This window comes from Pelophylax lessonae, assembly GCF_965119305.1.
Source record: "Pelophylax lessonae genome assembly, chromosome: 5".
NCBI classification, from domain to species: Eukaryota; Metazoa; Chordata; class Amphibia; order Anura; family Ranidae; genus Pelophylax; species Pelophylax lessonae.
In genome coordinates this window covers 509853218-509872599 of record NC_138772.1, presented here as the reverse complement: position 1 = coordinate 509872599, position 19382 = coordinate 509853218, and the positions used below count along the sequence as shown (strand labels likewise).

The following is a 19382-nucleotide window of genomic DNA, read 5'->3' as shown; positions in this document are numbered from 1 at the left end:
TGATTACATTTAAAGTAAATCATAGAACAATAAAACACAACGGGAATATAAGGACTCTAAACTTCAGAAAGGCAAACATTTTCAAAATGTGCTCAATAATAGAGAACATAGACTGGGACCTAAACATAGGAGCATTGAACATGGAGGAAAAATGGGAATGCTTTAGGAACATATTAAACAAAAGTATCACACAGTGCATTCCAATGAGAAATAGATTTAGAAGAGCCAGGGTCATACCAGGGTGGCTAAACCGTAATGTAAAAATGCTTATTAGAGCGAACAAAAATGGCCTTCAAGAAATACAAATCAGAGGGGACAGTATCAGCTTTTCACCAATACAAAGAATCTAACAAGAAATGTAAAAATGGAATCTGTCAGCGGGTCTGTGGTAGTGAGCCCTTATAGATCTCAGTATTCCCCAGGGCGTGGAGTCTAAGCTTCTTTACCAGGGCCCCTGATGGTGGGGATGGACTTGCAGCAGGCTGGAACCAGGTCATGGCCCCCAGGTAGGCCCAGCTGAAGATGTGGAGACCGCTGGCATTTGCCGAGTAAGCAGCAGACTTTAAGGATATCCAAAAGACTTGCCGAGGTCAGGACAAACAGCAAACAAACGTAGACGGAGAAACGAAGCTGGGTCGGTACACAGGAAATCAGATATAATAGCCTAGGGGTATACAGATGGGAGCTCAGAGAACAGTGAAGTTGCTCAAGCAAGGAGCAGTGCACTGAGCATGTACCTGTGCCCTGAACCTGCCTCAAAGGAAAGGTTCACGCCTGCGCACTTCAGAGCTTACTGGCAACGTTCCTGACAGGTGCTAGGTCCAAGATAGAGCACTAATGCAGCCTGAAATGGCAACCTATTCAATATAATAAATGAATTGGTCCTAGCAGATGCTCTTTATAATTCAGCTCCTATATTTATGAGGGTAACATGAATGTATCGCTACCACCATAGGGGCTGCTGGTAATAGCTGGTTCTTCCCAAATAGTACAGAGGCTGCCCGTCTTCCCAAGCACCAGTCCTCGCACACTGGCTCCAATAACGCAGTCTAGGGAATGTCTTTTTAATAATTATTGCTTGAAGAACTTTAAACAGTAGTGGGCTATGGCAGGCGATACTCCAAAATGCTGCATAGTAACCGGAGGACACTCTTCTCCAGGCACCCATATATGGATTGTGTTGAGGACACAAGTGAATTCCCAGTACTCTAAAACCCTATGTGAGCAACCTCGGTCCATAGCTAATGATATAAATATTAAGTGCAGCGCAACCGTGAATATGAATACAAATCATTAAAAACAAATCAAATCAGAAGTCCAATGTGCATTGTTGACAATAAACAGTCAAAACTGTGGATATCTACTCCATCTCTATAAAAACTCCATGTGGAGTTTTTTAAGAGGTGGAGCGGATATCTTCACTTTGGACTGTTTATTGTCACCGATGCACATTGGACTTATGATTTCATTTGTTTTTAATGATTTGTATTCATATTCAAGGTTGCGCTGCACTTAATATTTATATCATTATTTATGAAGATTATAAAGTCACTGGTGGACATACGCTAATAAGTGTTGGCAGCAGTCACAGTAGTCCTATAGCATAGGCCATTGGTTATTATATGTTATATGTTACTTATTAGTTGTAGCACTAATTTGGGGATGTATTTACGCTGATTATATACAATTTCACTCAGTCCATAACTGCCTATGGCACTTACATCCCAAAAGCAAACAAGTCACCAGAGATCACAATTCAGGGTCAGTACTCACAGGTCCCCAGGACAGATGCACAGTCTTCCAGCTTCTTCTAGACACTTCCTGGTGAGGGAGACAATCCCTCTCCAGACCAGATCCCATAAGGTGAAGTCCCACAGCCAGCTCCTCAAAATATTGCTTCAGGTTCTTAGCAGGGATTGGCTGGGGCATGATCAATCATCAGCTGACCATTTGAATCTCCCTCCCTATGTTCTGGAAGCTTCTTCCAGGGGAAGTAATCAAACTCTCAATTCAGGAAACGCTGATCAGACCAAAACAGTCAATCACTGCTCCACTCACTACTAGGAGGGTGCTACATGAATGCTCCTTTGTTTTATTGAGAATAGCCATTAAATGTTTTTGTCATCGATAAAGCTCCTTCGTTTCACAGAATGATTTTGTAAGCCCAGCAAGTTTTTAGCAATGCACTCGTTTTTGCTGCAGAACTTTTGGCCTAAAAACCACTAAAAATCCTGAAAGCGGATCTAAAGAGAGGAATACTCCCCTACCAAATGTTATCTTACTGGTGCTCGCATCTTCTCCTGTGTTCTATGTTCTGGAAGCTTCTTCCAGGGGAAGTAATCAAACTCTCAATTCAGGAAACACTGATCAGACCAAAACAATCAATCACTGCTCCACTCACTACTAGGAGGGTGCTACATGAATACTCCTTCGTTTTATTGAGAATAGCCATTAAATGTTTTTGTCATCGATAAAGCTCCTTCGTTTCACAGAATGATTTTGTAAGCCCAGCAAGTTTTTAGCAATGCACTCGTTTTTGCTGCAGAACTTTTGGCCTAAAAACAACTAAAAATCCTGAAAGTGAATCTAAAGAGAGGAATACTCCCCTACCAAATGTTACCTTACCTGTGCTCGCATCTTCTCCTGTGTTCTGGGTTTTTAGCCATCTTCATTGATGGACACAAGATGACAGCTAGTCAGTTCGGCACACAGGATCAGCCCGGTGGCTGTAAGCTAAGCTGTGCGTTTACAGTCCAAGAATCACTGTGAGCATGCAGGTAGATATGTTTTATTGCAGGAGAGACACTGCACGACCCTTATGAAAAAAAAATGTCTGCCTGCTCACAGTTTATTTAGTTTATAGTTTAGCAAGTACAGAAAAATCCAGAACGGACCAGATCGATTCACTGTTATGGTGCCGACCAATTAGAATCAATCTGAAATTCTGCACAGAGAATGGAGAATTTCAAATCCGCGGAATACTGGAGCAGCTTGGGAGTCCTAACAGCTCAGGAAACCCCAGGTGGTAAGAATAGAAGGGACCAGGGGGATAGGGATGGTGTCCGGTGTTAGTTCATCTCTACATTTTTTCTGTAATGATAAATTAATCCTTTAAGTTGCCAAAAGAAAGAAAATGTAAAAAAGGAATCCTGCTAAAGGTTTGTGGGGCATTAACTACAGCATTGGACACACTTTTGGGTATATTGGATGCCCGGTCCTCCCCGGTGTGCTGTAATTTCATCTGCTAACCAACACAACATTACACTGACTCTAGCGGTGATATTTTTGCTGCCAAAATATGTTACAAAAAAATGCACACTGCCATCAAAATGTTTGCACCGAATATAACTGTTCCACTGTCTATTGATCTGGAACAAGTAATAGCTACAATACAGAACTGTGTAAGATGGAATGTATCTGATACTGGAATTCCCCAGCAAGATGATGCCTCCCTGCACACATGATAAGAATATAAAGGTGGCTTATCTGCAATAACAATGACAAGTAAGGATGATATTAGCCCAGAGCTGCAACAATGTATAAATGCAATAACTCATACCGACAGAAGTCTTCAGTAATAAGGGTTGCCAAGGCTAGTCTCCTAGAAATGCTAGTTGCCTGGCTGTGTCTGATTTCAATATTTTTGTTACAGCCTTACAATAAATGTATAAATAGGGAACAGAAAAGTGTCAGAATTCATCATTTCCCAGATCAATAACTTGCTCCAGTATGACAGCTAGACAACTATTACTCCCAAATGGAAAGGCCAGAAATAGTAGCCTACATAATTCTCTAATGATAGGTGTACTTTAAATACGTTTTAGCTTCAGATCTCCGAACCTGCAGTGCCATCGCTACATTTATGGAACAAGTTCTTGAATTAATTTTGTGCCTACAGCACAGTGAACTTAGTCATTTCCAGTTTATGAAAACTCTATAAAATGACACACCTATCTGGCTGTGTGCCATATCAAATATATGTATCTGCCAATCAGCTACTGGCCCAATCACACATCGAGGTCATCCTAGTTGTTGGGACACAAAAGGGGAATTTTTAAAGGGGTCTTTAAAGGACCCCTTTGCCAGTTTTCTAGCAATCTGTAGCAAATGATGCACCCAGGACATAGATCTGGACTCCCCCCCCCCCCCCATCTCGAGTCTCCCTTTTGCCGTGTAAATGTGATTGGCAGATAATTGGTTTTTAAATCAAAAGTGACCGCCAATTACTCTGGCTTGTGACAGGTTAGTATTAAAGATCTGTTTATCTGTAATAAGGCTAAAGGCAACACATCATCTTCATCGTCTTGGCCCAGGCTGGACCAATGTAAATTTGTAAAAAGTGCCATACCCGGACATTAGCTTTAAAATAAATGCATTTAAAAATGTATTTAAAATAACCACATTTTTTTCAGAATTTTTTCCAGTTGGTAGGAATAATAAAAAACATTTATTATTTAAACATTTATTTATTAAAACAGTATACTGAATATAGACATCAACCGTCTTAAAAAAAAAAAAATTAAGTCAGCTAATTAGTCAAAGAGTTTTTTTTTTTATCATAATTACCAATGCTGCTAAATTTGGTCTAGGCTTCAATAACTTCTTGCCATTATGGGGTAAGAGATAAAGCAAAGCAAACCAATTGGTGTAAACCCAGTACAAAATTAACTCAGATTGGTCGCTATTGGTGACAGTGTTTTGGTTTTAGCATTTTTTGCCGCTTGCACCATTTATTTAATAAACCCACACATATTAAATTGCTTGTTTTTAGTGATTCCATAGACGTTCTACTTTGAAATCAGATGAATGCTTGGGTCATTTTCTATAGGAGTACTGACTACCTAATGCGGCTGAAAGCCAAACAAGAATGTAATTATAAAATGCTCACATAACGATGAGTTTGCTTGCATTCATCCCGACTATATTGATAACATGATTCCTCTGTATTAATGGGACTGTGTAGGGCAATTGAAATATATTAATATAACAGTACAAAATTTAACCAAAATTCCTTAAAATGTAAATATTTGTTTTAACAATGAGTAAAATCATTCCTTGTATTTCTAAAAAAAAAGGGAAAAAACGTACAAGTAATGTATGATTCCCTTTCAGGGACAAACCATCTTGCAAATGTATTATTCCTTTAAACAGGTGGTAATTTCCAGCTAGTTAGAGATCTTTCACATCCTATTCGCACAGCAAATGCATAGGTTGCTGCTCCAAGCTGGAATATCCAATGCATTTAGAAAACATTGAAAATACTTTCTTCATCAGGGATTATTTACCACTCTGTAATAAATAACCTCCCTGAACAGATATTTATCTGTATTGGAAAGTGGAATGTGTGGGAGTTTACATGGGACTTGACAAGGCTCTTGTGCTGATCGCTTTAATGTGGAAGGACAGACTGCTTGCCGGAAACCTATTGGTATGTCAATGGTGCATGAAAACATGAATATATATTGTATTTGTATAAAAGTATATGGAAATACTGAAATGAAGGAATTGTAGCCTATGTTTGGTTATTTAATACAGAGTGGTAAATAATCCCTGATGAAGAAAGTATTTTCAATGTTTTCGAAACCTTTTGTACTGTTATATAGTTACATATTTAGTCAGGTTGAAAAAAGACACAAGTCCATCTGGTTCAACCAAAAAAAAAAAACAGTATTGAAAAACCCAACCATACAATCCCATATACACAATCCTATACCCGCAATTGATCCAGAGGAAGGCAAAAAAAAACCCACAGCAAAGCATGATCCAATTTGCTACAGCAGGGGAAAAAAATTCCTTTCTGATCCCCCGAGAGGCAATCAGATATTCCTTGGATCACCTTACCTAACAAAATTTTAATACCCACTTATATTAAGTACACCCAGGAAAGAATCCAGGATTCTGGAAAAAAGCACAACCACCCTCGGTCTCCGACTGGATACATAGGGTGGAGGACAATAGGAGGCTGGAAGAATTGGTTGCCACGGCACAGAATAGGCAAGATAGACATAGGAAAACCTGGGAATTGTGGAACCAATTCATAAATTCCGAAGAAGGGAGACAACATATGGCAAAATGAAATAAAATAAAATAAAATAAAATAAGAGGAAAGGAAAATGGAGGAGGAGAAGGGTTCACCATCTCTTACGACCACAAAGGATATAGGATGAGAGATGGAGAGGAGGGAAGAAAAGGAAATTATATAATATAAGAAACAGCAAGAGGAAAAGTAGAGACAGTATAACATGTGCTAAGATAGAATTGTTTAAGATATCAGAAATATCATGTATAATTGGATAAATTCTCAATAAAAACACAATATTTGAAAAAAAAAAGAAAAAAGACACAAGTCCATCTGGTTCAACCAAAAAAAGAAAAACAGTATTGAAAATACCCGCAATTGATCCAGAGGAAGGCGAAAAAACCCCCCAGCAAATCATGATCCAATTTGCTACAGCAGGGGAAAAAAATTCCTTTCTGATCCCCCGAGAGGCAATCAGATATTCCCTGGATCACCTTACCAAACAAAATTTTAATACCCACTTATATTTGTACACCCAGGAAAGAATCCAGGCCTTATTTAAAGCAATCTAGTGAGCTAGCCAGAACCACCTCTGGAGGGAGTCTATTCCACATTTTCACAGCTCTTACGGTGAAGAAACCTTTCCGTATTTGGAGACAAAGTCTGTTTTCCTCTAAACGTTATATTAGTATATTTCAATTGCCCTACACAGTCCCATTAATATAGAGGAATCATGTTATCAACAAGAATGAAGGCGCCTTGACCCCATCATCTAGGGAAAGGGAGCCTTGACTGCTGGAAGCTTGGCAGCTATGTGGGCATTGTGATAAACGGGGAGTTTAGGTGGATTCAACGGGATTGGCCACTAAGACCGGGGTGATGGGGTGGAGCCTGAACTTTAGAAAAGGGGCTACGCAAGGGCACATCCCACCACTCTGAGGAGATTCTGACGTCACAAGAGTTGCCCGCCCGCCCGTTGCAAATTTGTCACAGCTTTATTGGCAGTTTTACCTTGCCAGCGATGGATATTCCTTTATGGGCCATGCTCTCAAGTTTAAGTCTGGGATCAGTTTAATGCCTGTCTCGCACTGATGGTGGAGATAGGCCTATTAGACTATCAGTGTTTGTTATGATGCTCATGGTATAGACCATGACTCGCATCGTTATGTGGTAATTTAATATAGTTACAGTTGACAAGTTCAATAAAGCTGTGGTCTTGCCCTAATTCCAACTTAAATAAGTCTGTATGTCTTTTCTGGGAGGCAAGGTCTTGTGTTCGTAATAACTGGTCAGAATGGGCCTAAGCTTATCAACAGTCATGTAATGGCTGCTACAGAGGAAGGCAAAGCCAAGATCCCTCCACTGGCACCTAGAAGAGACATTGAGGTAAATTTACTAAAATTTGAGCGTGTAAAATCTGGTGCAGATCTGCATAGAAACCAATCAGCTTCCACGTTTTATTGTCAAAGCTTAATTGAACAAGCTGAGGTTAGAAAATAATTGGCTACCATGCAGAGCTGCACCAGATTCTGAGTGCTCCAGTTGTAGTAAATCTCCCCCACAGTCACTGTAAGCCCTTATGCTGCTGAATACCAAGCCATCATGTTGTGGCTGCACATAACCCAGAAGAACTTCCTCTGCTACTTTCTGCTATTAATGAAGAATAAATAGAGTGTATTATTGTAGAACAAGAGTCAGATTATGTACAAAAAAATTTCCAGGTTTATTTTGTACAGCTTTTTGGTAAAATGAAATGTGTCGTTTGTGTAAACTTAACTTCCTCTATAAATTATAGAAATCCTTGATTACTTAAAAAAATGACAATATTACTTGTCCGTTACTATTTAAGAAACTAAAGCGGACCTGCACTCTGTATTAAATCCTAAGGGAAGACACATCCTACTCATATAATAACTTAAAACAAAATTAAACTCTGCTATATATTTTTTTAAATGGGCCCCCAGGAGGATTATGTATAATGTGCAAGTATGCACAGAAAATTAGCACATTATGGCAGACTTACCTGTCAAAGCCCTCCAGCGCTGTGGTGTCAGGGCTCCAGCTGGTCTCAGACGCCTCCATCTTCTGTCTGCGTTCCCTTTGTTCGGCCACTTTTTTTTTTGGAGAATTATTTTTATTGATTTTGATGTTTTTAAAGGTATACAAAACAGGGTATCTAACAATACCAAAAAACAGACAACATAAAAATACTGTAACATTTACTGGTGCGGCCAGATGCAAAAGAAAAACATTAAGGCCCCTTTCACACGGCTTTCTGATCAGGTCCACCTGTCGGTTTTTCAGGCACACCTGATCGGATCCTCCATGCATCCCTATGGAGCAGTGGATGTCAGCAGAGACATCTCTGCTGACACCCACTGCTATCCGATCCGATCCTGTCCGTGAAATCCAGACGGATGGAAACCCTATTTTCCATCCATCTGGAGGATCGGATAGGATCAGATGAAAATGGACATAGAGGAGAGCGGGGATCTGACAGCTCTGTCTCTGCAAAGTAAGCGGAGGTGAACCTGTCAACCGCCTACTCAGCGGGGATCGGCGGATCAATCACCGCTGAGCAAAACGGAGTCCGCCGGGCGGACCGCCCATGTGAAAGGTCCCTAAGGCAACAAAAACATCCCCCCAGAAACCCCAACCCCTCCCCCAGAGCAATACCTGCAGAAGGAAGTGAAAACAGTTACGTTTGAGATACTTCCTAGGAAAATTTCAGCATGACAATACCACCTTTACAGGACCCTCACAGCAATGTTAACATATTGATATCACCTGCCCACATGGGACCGATTTTTGAGTACACAACATGATTACTTCAAAAGCCGAATATCATCCCAGTCTTTCAATAGGCAACCAACCCAGCCCATGTTTAACCATGACAGCCTTAAGTAAGTGTGGATGAGTCAGAAATCCATCCATGCCATACCTTCTTACATTTTTTGAGACAACCTCTATTTTTGTAAGTGGCTTTATAAAATGGCATTGCCTTGTTAATTCAAGTCTTCCAGTAAGTCAGTGAAGGCGCCTCAGCTTTCTTCCAACATAGAAGAATCGCTTTACGTGCGTAAAACAAAGTAAAAGATAGTAAGGTCCTCTGCGCCCTGAGGGTGCTAATTCTTCCACCAGGCCAAGTAAACAAACAGCATTAGTCAAGGGTATACAAAGAGCTGTAATATTCTCAAAGGCGAGAACCACTTCTTGCCAGAAAAGCTGTATTAGTGGGCATTGCCAAAAGATATGCTCAAAGTCTGCTAGGGAATGTTGGCAACACCAACAGTTTGCTGAGTCAGAAGCATAGATTTTGGCAAGTCTGGCTGGAGTATAATAAATCTGTTGTAGAATTTATATTGGATGAGGTGGTCCCCGGAAGACACTATATATATATATAAATATATATATACAATATTTAAAAGGGCAATCCCACATATCATCCTGGTCATTGCCTTGGAAATTGGGTATCACAGACATCTACCACTCCCTGCACTTTTCAATAGATTTTGTTCTTTTGTTTGGCCACTTAAATGGACAGGCCGCGATGACGTCACTCCCACGCATGAATATGGGAGTAACTTCATCATGGCACAGAGCAGTTCCATAAATGTAGTCAGTGTATATTACCGCTGCCAGGCACGGAGAAGATTGTATGACAGAAGAGACCATTAGGGTTTCTTACCTTAACCCCTTGCTGACCAGCCGCTGTAGTTATACTGCGGCAGGTCAGCTCTGTTACACAAAAGGACGTACATGTATAATAATAATACACAAAATGAATGGGCCAGACCCAGCAAAGCCTGCCAAGAAGAAAACCCAGGAACACAGTTAACTCTTAGATTCCTGACTGGGGCAGTGTGAACAGGCAGACATAACCTCTACCTCACTACAAACGGAAGTGAGAGAGAAAAAGGAGAGGTTTTGGAGCTCATGGAGGATGTTACAAGGAGGCAGAACAACACAGTAAGAAAAAAGGTGAAAAATAGATTACAAGGCCAATAATTAATGGATGTGTATAGATCACTTTTGGAAAATAAAGATATTGTTTAGGGCTCCTGGGGGTTTGTCAACTTGGTCTTTTTTGTTTGGAATTTATGTCGCCTAGAGTCCTAAAAGATCAACAGGTGGCATAGGTAAGTAGACTGTTGATATGTTGAGGTGATTTGTGATAGAGTAGGAGGTCAGGTGTTGATTACATCCACCTTCAACAATGTTAGATGCATTTTTGTATGATATGGTGCCTGCTTGTTGGGTTCTGTGAATGTCCCACTCAAATATTTGTTGCAGTAACCATATTTGCAATTATTATTTTACTAGCTAAAAAAAACACAAATGTAAAGAAAAAGTTTAAAAAGTCCCCCTGTTGGGGTTTTACAACAAAAAGCAGGCCTGGCTGCAATACTTGCCTCTTTTCCAGTCTCGTCCCCCACAGTAATTCTCTTCCACCACTAGATGTCCTCAGTCTTCTGCCATAAGTCAATCTGAAAGAGTAAAAACATCCTATGGGTGCAGTGCCTTAGGTACCCACCTACCTTCTCAAGAGGGTGTCACCACAGCACCCTACAACAATACATACAAAGATGCAGAGAATAGCACTGCATGATCAACTTAAAAAAAGTAAAATAAATTTGACCCAAGTCCATGGTTACCCTTTAAATAGACCAGATAGGATATGATTAATGTAATTAAACATTGACTCTTCTGCTTTTAATGAAGATCACTATTTCTCCTTTACAGATCTTCTGCATCAGTGTTACGGCTGGAAACTCACCAAAATACTTTCACTTTTACCCGGATATGTCTACTTTGTTACAATGTGACCAGTGTCCACCAGGGACCTTCGTTAAACAAGCCTGCACGGCTGAGCAGAGAACGGTGTGTGCCCCTTGCCCATCCAATCACTACGCAGATCAGTGGAACTTTGACATGGAATGCCAGTTCTGCAGCACCGTGTGTAAGGAGCTGCAGTACGTGAAGCAGGAGTGTAACAGCACCAGGAACCGGCAGTGTGAGTGCGCTGCAGGACATTTCCTGGATGTGGAGTTCTGCATCCCCCACAATGAGTGTCCTCCTGGATTTGGAGTGCTGCAGCAAGGTAAGCAGCAATTCCGTTTTAACAGCCACATTCTAATACATTTAGCAAACTGAGTCTAAGGTAACAAAGTGGAACTGCTAAGGGCAACCTTAGAGCCTACTTTTCCGTGTCCATAGGCTTTTATTTGAGCCAGGACTGCTCCTTTCTTCATACAAGTCAATGGGACCGCAGAAGCAGGTTGATGCAGCTTTGAAGGAGCATAAATGCAGGTCAGAAGAAGGGCCACCTACAGGTCTTATACACTCGTCAGTTCTGGATTCTGGATGCTTCTGAAAGTAAGCTGCATTTGTAAATCAACACAAGCCCAAAGCTTGTTGACACAAGCTCTAAAGCTAAAGCTGGGTGTAGTGTAAGAAGGTGTCCCATTCATTGTTCCCCTGCATACCAGCAGTTTGCAAAGTTACCGAAAGTCAGTTAGAAACTTTAGCCCCCTCACCCCCTTCACCCTGCTTCCTGCAAAAATATCAAGAGAGGCACCTAAACTATCCCCCAACCAGCCCACTGTTTTGTTGACACTTTGACTGGAGGTGAGGGATTCTTCCTAATGATCACAAATCTAAGGAGCATTAAAAGTATAAAAGTCCTCCTATGGGATTTTAAGGGCAACCAGAAAGAACAAAAACATTTTTTTCCATATAAAATATTTAAATTTATAATATACAAAATATTAAAATATCAGAATTCCATGAAAATATTTAACACAAAATGTTCATGTACAAGCTGAGAACTATTTTATGAGATTATAAATGTAGTACTCCCAGGCAGGTTCCTGTTGTTTCACTCAGATGTTTTAATGGATCACAGCTAGTCCTGGTACTGGGAAATCCAACGCGTTTCAAATAACCAATATAAACTTCTTGATCAGGGGATGTGTAACACACTATGGTGAAAAAGTAAGACCATTATTAATAAATCTTTGTCAATACAATATTTTACAATTTCAAAACTCCATCCTAACCCCTGGGATTCCGGGAGTCGGGGCGGGATTTATGATTATGTAACCCCCCGTGATTGGCTGTCACGGTGATCACATGATCAGAAAGCTCCCGATCACAAGAAGCAATCAGGAGCTATCCGTTACTGTTCCGGGAGAGTGCAGGGCTCGGTCTTGGCACAGCTGTGTCTGCTAAATTGGTATGCAAATATGCAGCCACTCTGTGCCAAGGCTCACCCGCCACGAGGCCACATAATTGCGTGCTGTCGGCGCCTAGGGATTAATTAAACATACAGTGTATAAGAGATTTTCTGCAAATATAAGCTCCTCACAGGCTGCAACATGGATCTCCATCCTCCATTGGGGAGCACCCCAAAATGCAACAAACGGCATAGGGACAAATTGCTGCTATCAAACTATAATATAAAGAAAAATTCTAGTTTTAAATTCAAAAAATGAATTTGGAAAAAGCCTCTTAGCACAATCTCAAAGCAAAAACAAACAATATATTAAAACAAAAATGTGACAAGAATTGTGCACTGCCACTAAATAAAGTATAGGGGCGGCACAGTGTAAATAACAACGATCCTGCAAATTAAAGTCCCAACAAGTGAAGTGAAAAAAAGAAGAAGACAAAAATCAATAAGAACTCTTCCTTGATTTGTGCAATATAAAGTCTGTGATAAGAGGTGCTTCACAAAAAAACAGATAATGTGCTTCCATTCCTCAATCGTGTGCTCCAACCACCAGGTGCAGTTGAAGCTCACCTCCGTATGCGACCCACAAGGGGTCAATATAGCATAACTGGGGCAACCCCTAGCGCAGGCTTCCTTGGTAGGATAATCTTTCCCTCCTCTGGCAACTCCAACATTAGGCACTTATAGTTCCAGCACAACTCATGAAAAGGAAAAACAAGGCTCCCAATAGTGCAGTATCCGGATTAAAAGGAATCACACACACTCCCAACTTCATAAAATACACTCACATTTATTATAAAAACCACACGCAGTTAAAATCCTAAATTGCTCTCACGTGTTCCATCCATAAGGTCCCACCGCAAAGGCTCCACCTGTAGGCATTACGCCGCTAACGCACGTGGCTTCTTCTGGAGGAAAGGAAACTGAGCGGTTGTGGTGGGGTGGCTTTATAGAGTTGAAATGGTGAATTTCCATATAACATGCATTGATATACGGAAATTCACCATTCAACCCTATAAAACCACCCCACCACAACCACTCTGTTTCCTTTCCTCCAGAAGAAGCCAAGTGCGTTAGTGAAATGGTGAATGTAAGGAGCATTTTTCTCATCACGCTAATGTATCGTCAGCTGTATATAAATAGTAATTATTACGAGGGCTTCGCTAAGACATGAAAATTGTTTCAAAAGTTCCTTCATGTTGGAAAGGTTGAGCAAGGCTGGTCTAAGGGGTCTATTTATAAATGATTCATACAACTTTAAATCAGGAATCACACATTTTTCCAATTATATCCAATAGGAAAATTGTATGGCTCTTGAGTGAAAGGTATGTAAATCTTAGATACAAATATTTATAAATAGACCTCTTTTAAGTGTATGAAGACAATATATTTACCAAAAAACAGAAAATAGGAGTGAACATCAAAGCCGCCCCAGTTCTAAGACTTCAAAAAAGACTTCAGTTCTGCCTTCACCGAGACCTAAGGCAGTTAAAGGGGCTTGGTCTGGAAGCAAAGCTAAAGCCTGTTGTGAAGTCAGAATCAGATGGCTTTGGTGAGCACTCCTAATTTTCTATTTATTGTCTTTTCGTTGGAATGAGATGGGCCCGTTTGGAGCTGCACCCGTCAACGTGTGTGAAATTACTGGATTTAAAACATTTGAGTGCTCTTATCTCTGTATCCACATATTTACCAAACTATAAATGTATCCTATTTCACTGGACCTTTTAACAGTGGCACTATTGGCGCTTTTCCACTGCATGGAACCGAACGGTTCGGCTCGCTTTTGTGCTTTTCCACTGCTGGTACCGCATGGTATGGTGTAGGAACGGTTCGGTACGGTACGGCAGCGCTTTTCCACTGCATGGAACCGAACTGTACGGCTCTCTAAAACAGTACCACCTTGATTGTGGTTCCAAGAGGTACCATATCGGTACCATATCCCACAATCCTTTGCATGCAGTCACTACTAGCCACTGATTGGTCAGAGAATCGTTGTTATCCCACCCACTTAACTTTAGTACTACTTTAGTGAAAAAGCAAACCATACCAAACCGTACCGAACCGTTCTAACACCGTACCATGCGGTACCAGCAGTGGAAAAGCGGGCCAAGCAGGGCCGAGCCGGTACTTGCAGTGGAAAAGTGCCATATTTTTCATCTCCCATTGCTTCAAGTTGCTCCCCAGCCAAACTCTCAACCTCCTTCTTATAGTCATTTCTAAAAACCACCTGGACTATCACAGTATGCATATAAGTTAAATCACCCTAAACAATGATTTCTTGATTATTCTTTCTCATCAGGTCAATTCCTTATCTGCAATAAATTTTATTGGAATGTAATCAAAAGTTTTCCTGTTGACAACTACAAATCCTGCTGTTCTCAGTAAAGTTTACTCTTCACTAACATTCAATCCTCTATAGAAATGACCAAGTCATGTACATAGGGGTGAGGCTACTTCACAGATGGCTGTTTATTATTATGGTATTTACCATTATAAATTTGAATACTCATTAAGGTAAAGAAGTTAATAGAGGAAACAATTATCTCAGTGGGCAGCTGGACCAACATTATGTTATACTCACCCAACCCCAGTCATACACTAGGCCTAAAGCCAAAAGAATGTAGACATCCCTATAAATTATTGAGTTCAGCCATTAGTAGTAAAGGTACTGTTAATACTAAAGTATACAATACTGTTTTGGGAAAGCCCTTTTGGTTCCAAGACGATAGCGGCTCTGTGCACAAATCCAGCTCCATATAGACATGGATTGATTGGTTTGGTGTGAAGGAACTGGCATGGCCTGCACAGAACTCTGACCCCAACCCTAATGAACTTTTGAACCTTTGGAACACCTATTGCGAGCTAGGTCTTCTCATTTAACTTCAGTTCCTGACCGCACAAATGCTTTTTTGGGTAGGATGGCCACAAATTACTACAGACACAATCCATAATCTTGCGTAAAGCCATTCCAGAAGAGTGGAAACTGTTATAGCCATTAAGTGGGTAGCAACGTCATATTAATATCTATGGTTTTTTAATGGGATGTCCTGTTAGCTTATATAAGTATGATGGTCATGGTCATGTGTCCAAAAACTTTATAAGTCACCAGCACACCGGAGATTCTCCAAACAGGTCCAAAACTTTATTCAGCGATCACATCATATTTACAGAGGCAACGTTTCAGAGCCAGACAGGGCCCCTTCATCAGGCATGTGATGTCACCATGACTCATCTGCTCTCAGAGGGATTGACTGTTGGCAGCAGAATATAAACAAACAATGCTGACAAATGCTGACATTAAAAATGTTTAAAAAAAACAGCATGGGGGTCCCTCTCCATTCCACACTAACATTTTTTCTGAAAACGGCAGCCCCCACCCCCCTCCTAAAGCATACCAGGCACATGCCAGGCCAAATTTTGGTGTGAGGTTCCCCCCAAAACCATTTTTAAAACTGTTTAATGTTTTGTGTCATGGTTGTTTTTTAAATCATGGTTTTTAAGGACGCCACGGTCTACCCATCCTTAACAACCAGCTATCGTAATTTGTGAAAATACAAAATGAATGCCGAAGATATGAAACAAATTTTGAAATTCGTTTTGTATCTTCAGCATTCTTTTTTTGCTTATTCTTTAATAATATTCAAAATCCAATCCACAAATGTACAAAACTAATGCCGAAGATACGAAACAAATTCCGAAATTCTTTTTGTATCTTTAGCATTCTTTTTTTATTCTTTAATGCTATTTCAAATCCAATCCACAAATAAACAAAACAAATGGCAAGGATACGAAACTAATTTCAGATTTTTTTTGTATCTTCGGCATTCGTTTTGTATGTTTGAAATGGTGTTCGGGTCTGGTTTGGATTTTGAGGTGAACCCCATGCAAAAATAATAAAAAAAAAGGTGTGAAGTACATGCAGCCCAGCAGGCTAGGAAGGGGGGGGCATGAACATGCGCCCTCTTCTCTTGAACCATACCAGGCCACGTGCCCTCAACAAAAGGATGAACTGGAAAACTGCAGAGAAGGGCAACCAAACTGATAAGAGGCATGGAGGAGCTCAGCTATGAGGAGAGATTAGAGGAACTGAATTTATTCTCTCTTGAGAGGAGGAGATAAAGGGGGGATATGATCAACATGTATAAATACATAAGGGGTCCATATAGTGAACTTGGTGTTGAGTTGTTCACTTTAAGGTCATCACAGAGGACAAGGGGGCACTCTTTACGTCTAGAGGAAAAGAGATTTCGTCTCCAAATATGGATACGTTTCTTCGCCGTAAGAGCTGTGAAAATGTGGAATAGACTCCCTTCAGAGGTGGTTCTGGCCAGCTCAGTAGAATGCTTTAAAAATGGGCTAGATTCTTTCCTAGGTGAACATAATATAAATTGGAACTAACATTGATAGGTAAAGTTAATCCAGGGAATATCTGATTGCCTCTTGGTGTATAAGGAAGGATTTTTTTCCCTGCAGTAGCAAATTGAATCATGCTTTGCTAGGGTTTTTCACCTTCCTCTGGATCAACTGTGGGTATAGGATTGTGTATATGGGATTGCATGGTTGTTTTTTGTTTCTGTTTTTTTTTTATTGATTGAGCTAGATACACTTGTGTCTGTTTTCAACCTGACTAACTTTTTAACTATGTAACTATGTAAAAGGATCTGGTATGTATTTTCACCATGCTTTGTGTATATTCTGCTGTCAGCTTGGAAACCCAATGACAGCAGATGAGTCATGGTTGTTAAGGACATGGGGGCCAGGAGGCCGCTCCACTTTATACCAACCAGATCTTATCGACTAAATTTGAATCATTAATTTAATTTAGATGCTTCAAACATCCAAATTAAATTAACTAAATTTGTTTCATTCGTTAATGTTTGAGTTGGATTTGTTGAAATTTGTTACTGTTGTATTCAGGAATTCAGATACATCCGAATTTCCAAATAAGGAAAACTTAGTCTGAATTTCAATACGCAATTAAACGAACTGCACATGCCTAGTTTTCACTCAAGTGTTACTCTATTGCAGCCTTTCCTAAACTTTTTACCCTAGAGGAACCCTTATATAAATGTTTAAGTCAAAGGGAACCCTTTGGTAAAATTAGTACATAAAGGATCAGTGGGAAGAAGACCCTCTTACATTGATGTCAGGGGGAGGAACCCCCCCTTACAAGCAAGTTCAGAATGTCATCCTTAAAAGCTGCCAAAAAGATCATGTCATGCACTGTCTCTTTCAAGTGTTATTGGATCCAGGATTATGCAGGCACCATCAGATGGGTGTCAGTTAGCCATAGCTCAAGGAACCCCTAGAAATCTTTGGAGGTTCCAAGGAACCCTGGGTTTGAATGGCTCCTCCATATTTTTCCCAATTGTTCCTCCCCTTAGTAGCTAAATAAGAGATTATATAGGGTGGTTAAGAAAGGAGCAGAGGAGCTAAGCCAGCACACACAGCAATTAGATACTACCAGAACAGAAGCAGGCTATGACCTGCAAGGAGTGAGCGAACTGTGCTAGGCAACTTTTCCAGTCAATATTGTTCAAGTCAAAACTTAGCAAGTGTAGCAAGTTCAAGGCACATTGCAAGTGAATGGAAACACATTTATGGAAAGGATAAACAGTTCATGTACAGTATGTATGTAAAATGCTTACACATTTTTATGTTTATGGTGTGCTGATGAAGGGAGATGCAAAATACTGCCCACATCCTTAATATACTCAAAAGTATAGACAAAACCCTCTGGTGAGATTTTTTAGAGCATAAGTATAATCATGAATAAAAAAAATATAACAAAGTTTTATTTAAAAGTATGAAAGAATATAACAGACAATCAATGATACATCTTAAAAGATATGCGGTAGACAAACGACCGTGCATGGACTAGTATGTAGGTAACCATGCATCGACTGTCCAAAATCGTGTGACAGAAGATAGCCTGAAGCTTTTCAAAAACAAATTTTTTTCTTCCTCAGGGGCAGATGGGTAAAGTGCAGATGCTTTCTACAAATGTAGAACATTAACAGTTTATACATCAAAAACATAGAATTTATTATCATTGAACATATAGGACAATATATTGCATATAGACATATGTACTGACCCATGTATAGATGGACCACGTGGACATATACCACATCATTTAAAAACAGGAAGATTATTCTGCCTATCACGTACCTGATCAGAGGCCGAGGTGCTGAGAGGGCTTCCCTTGTGGCTAAGTGCAAGGCACCCCTGGAGGTGGAGACAGGGAATGCTGTGCCCAAAGGAACAGGGGTCGCCAGCTGCGGCAAGCTCCGGTGAAGAGGTGACTGCGGTGGTTGTAGACACGTAGTGAGTGCTGAAATGCAGGATGCCTTGAAGGTGACTGGAGAAGGTAGCCAGGCGTGCGACAAGAGCGAGGTCAAGATCAAGCCAAGGGGTCAAACACAGTTCATCAAGCAGTAGAGGAGTCCGTAGGAGCAAGCCGGGGGTCATACACGGGAACAGCAGACTGAAGCAGAGTGGGTAAACAAGCCGATGGTCGGAGCCAGGAGGAGAGACAAGACAGGTGAGACAAGCCGGGTCGGTAACAGGTAATCCAAGTAAACAGGAACAGGAAACAGGAAGCTGAAGATCATCCAGCAACTAATGGCTGGAGCAGGCTGGTTTAAATAGGCCACTGGGCGTCGCTGCATTAGTGTGGGCGGAAGATCCAGCTCTCTTGTGGGAAGTTCCCTGACACTGCCATTCATATTATTTATATCGTTATAAGGCCTCTTGCCCCTGATGCTTCTTTTCTTTCCTCCACTCCCCTGTCTCAACTTGGGGCTCCTAAGTTGGTCTGATTGATGAACAATACAGTCCAGGTAGGTATGGGAGGATGAATAATTACTCACGTGACTGAAAATTATGAAAGTTTGCATTATGATCATTCTATTTATTCTTAGCAGCTTTATTCTGTTTGGAAAGGGTGGTCAGCATTGGGTCTCTCTCTTTGCTCCTTGAGGTTGGAACCAACTGGGGTGTGAACTCAGAGGTCAAAAGGACCTTGAATAGCATGCAATGGCAGAATAATCTTCATGTTTTTAAATGATGCGGTATACGTCCATGTGCTGCATCTATACATGGGTCAGTACATGTGTCTATATGCAATAT

The 19382-nt window shown here is 40.6% G+C and overlaps 1 protein-coding gene across 1 annotated transcript in view; it reads left to right on the top strand.

Annotated features, from left to right (window-relative positions):
• Positions 1 to 19382, top strand: part of TNFRSF11B (TNF receptor superfamily member 11b) — a 38761-nt gene that overhangs the window by 3449 nt on the left and 15930 nt on the right. Inside the window, exon 2 of the mRNA XM_082259417.1 lies at positions 10763 to 11120. Within this exon, the coding sequence (XP_082115543.1) occupies positions 10763 to 11120 (358 nt within the window). The remainder of the gene's footprint in view (positions 1 to 10762; positions 11121 to 19382) is intronic.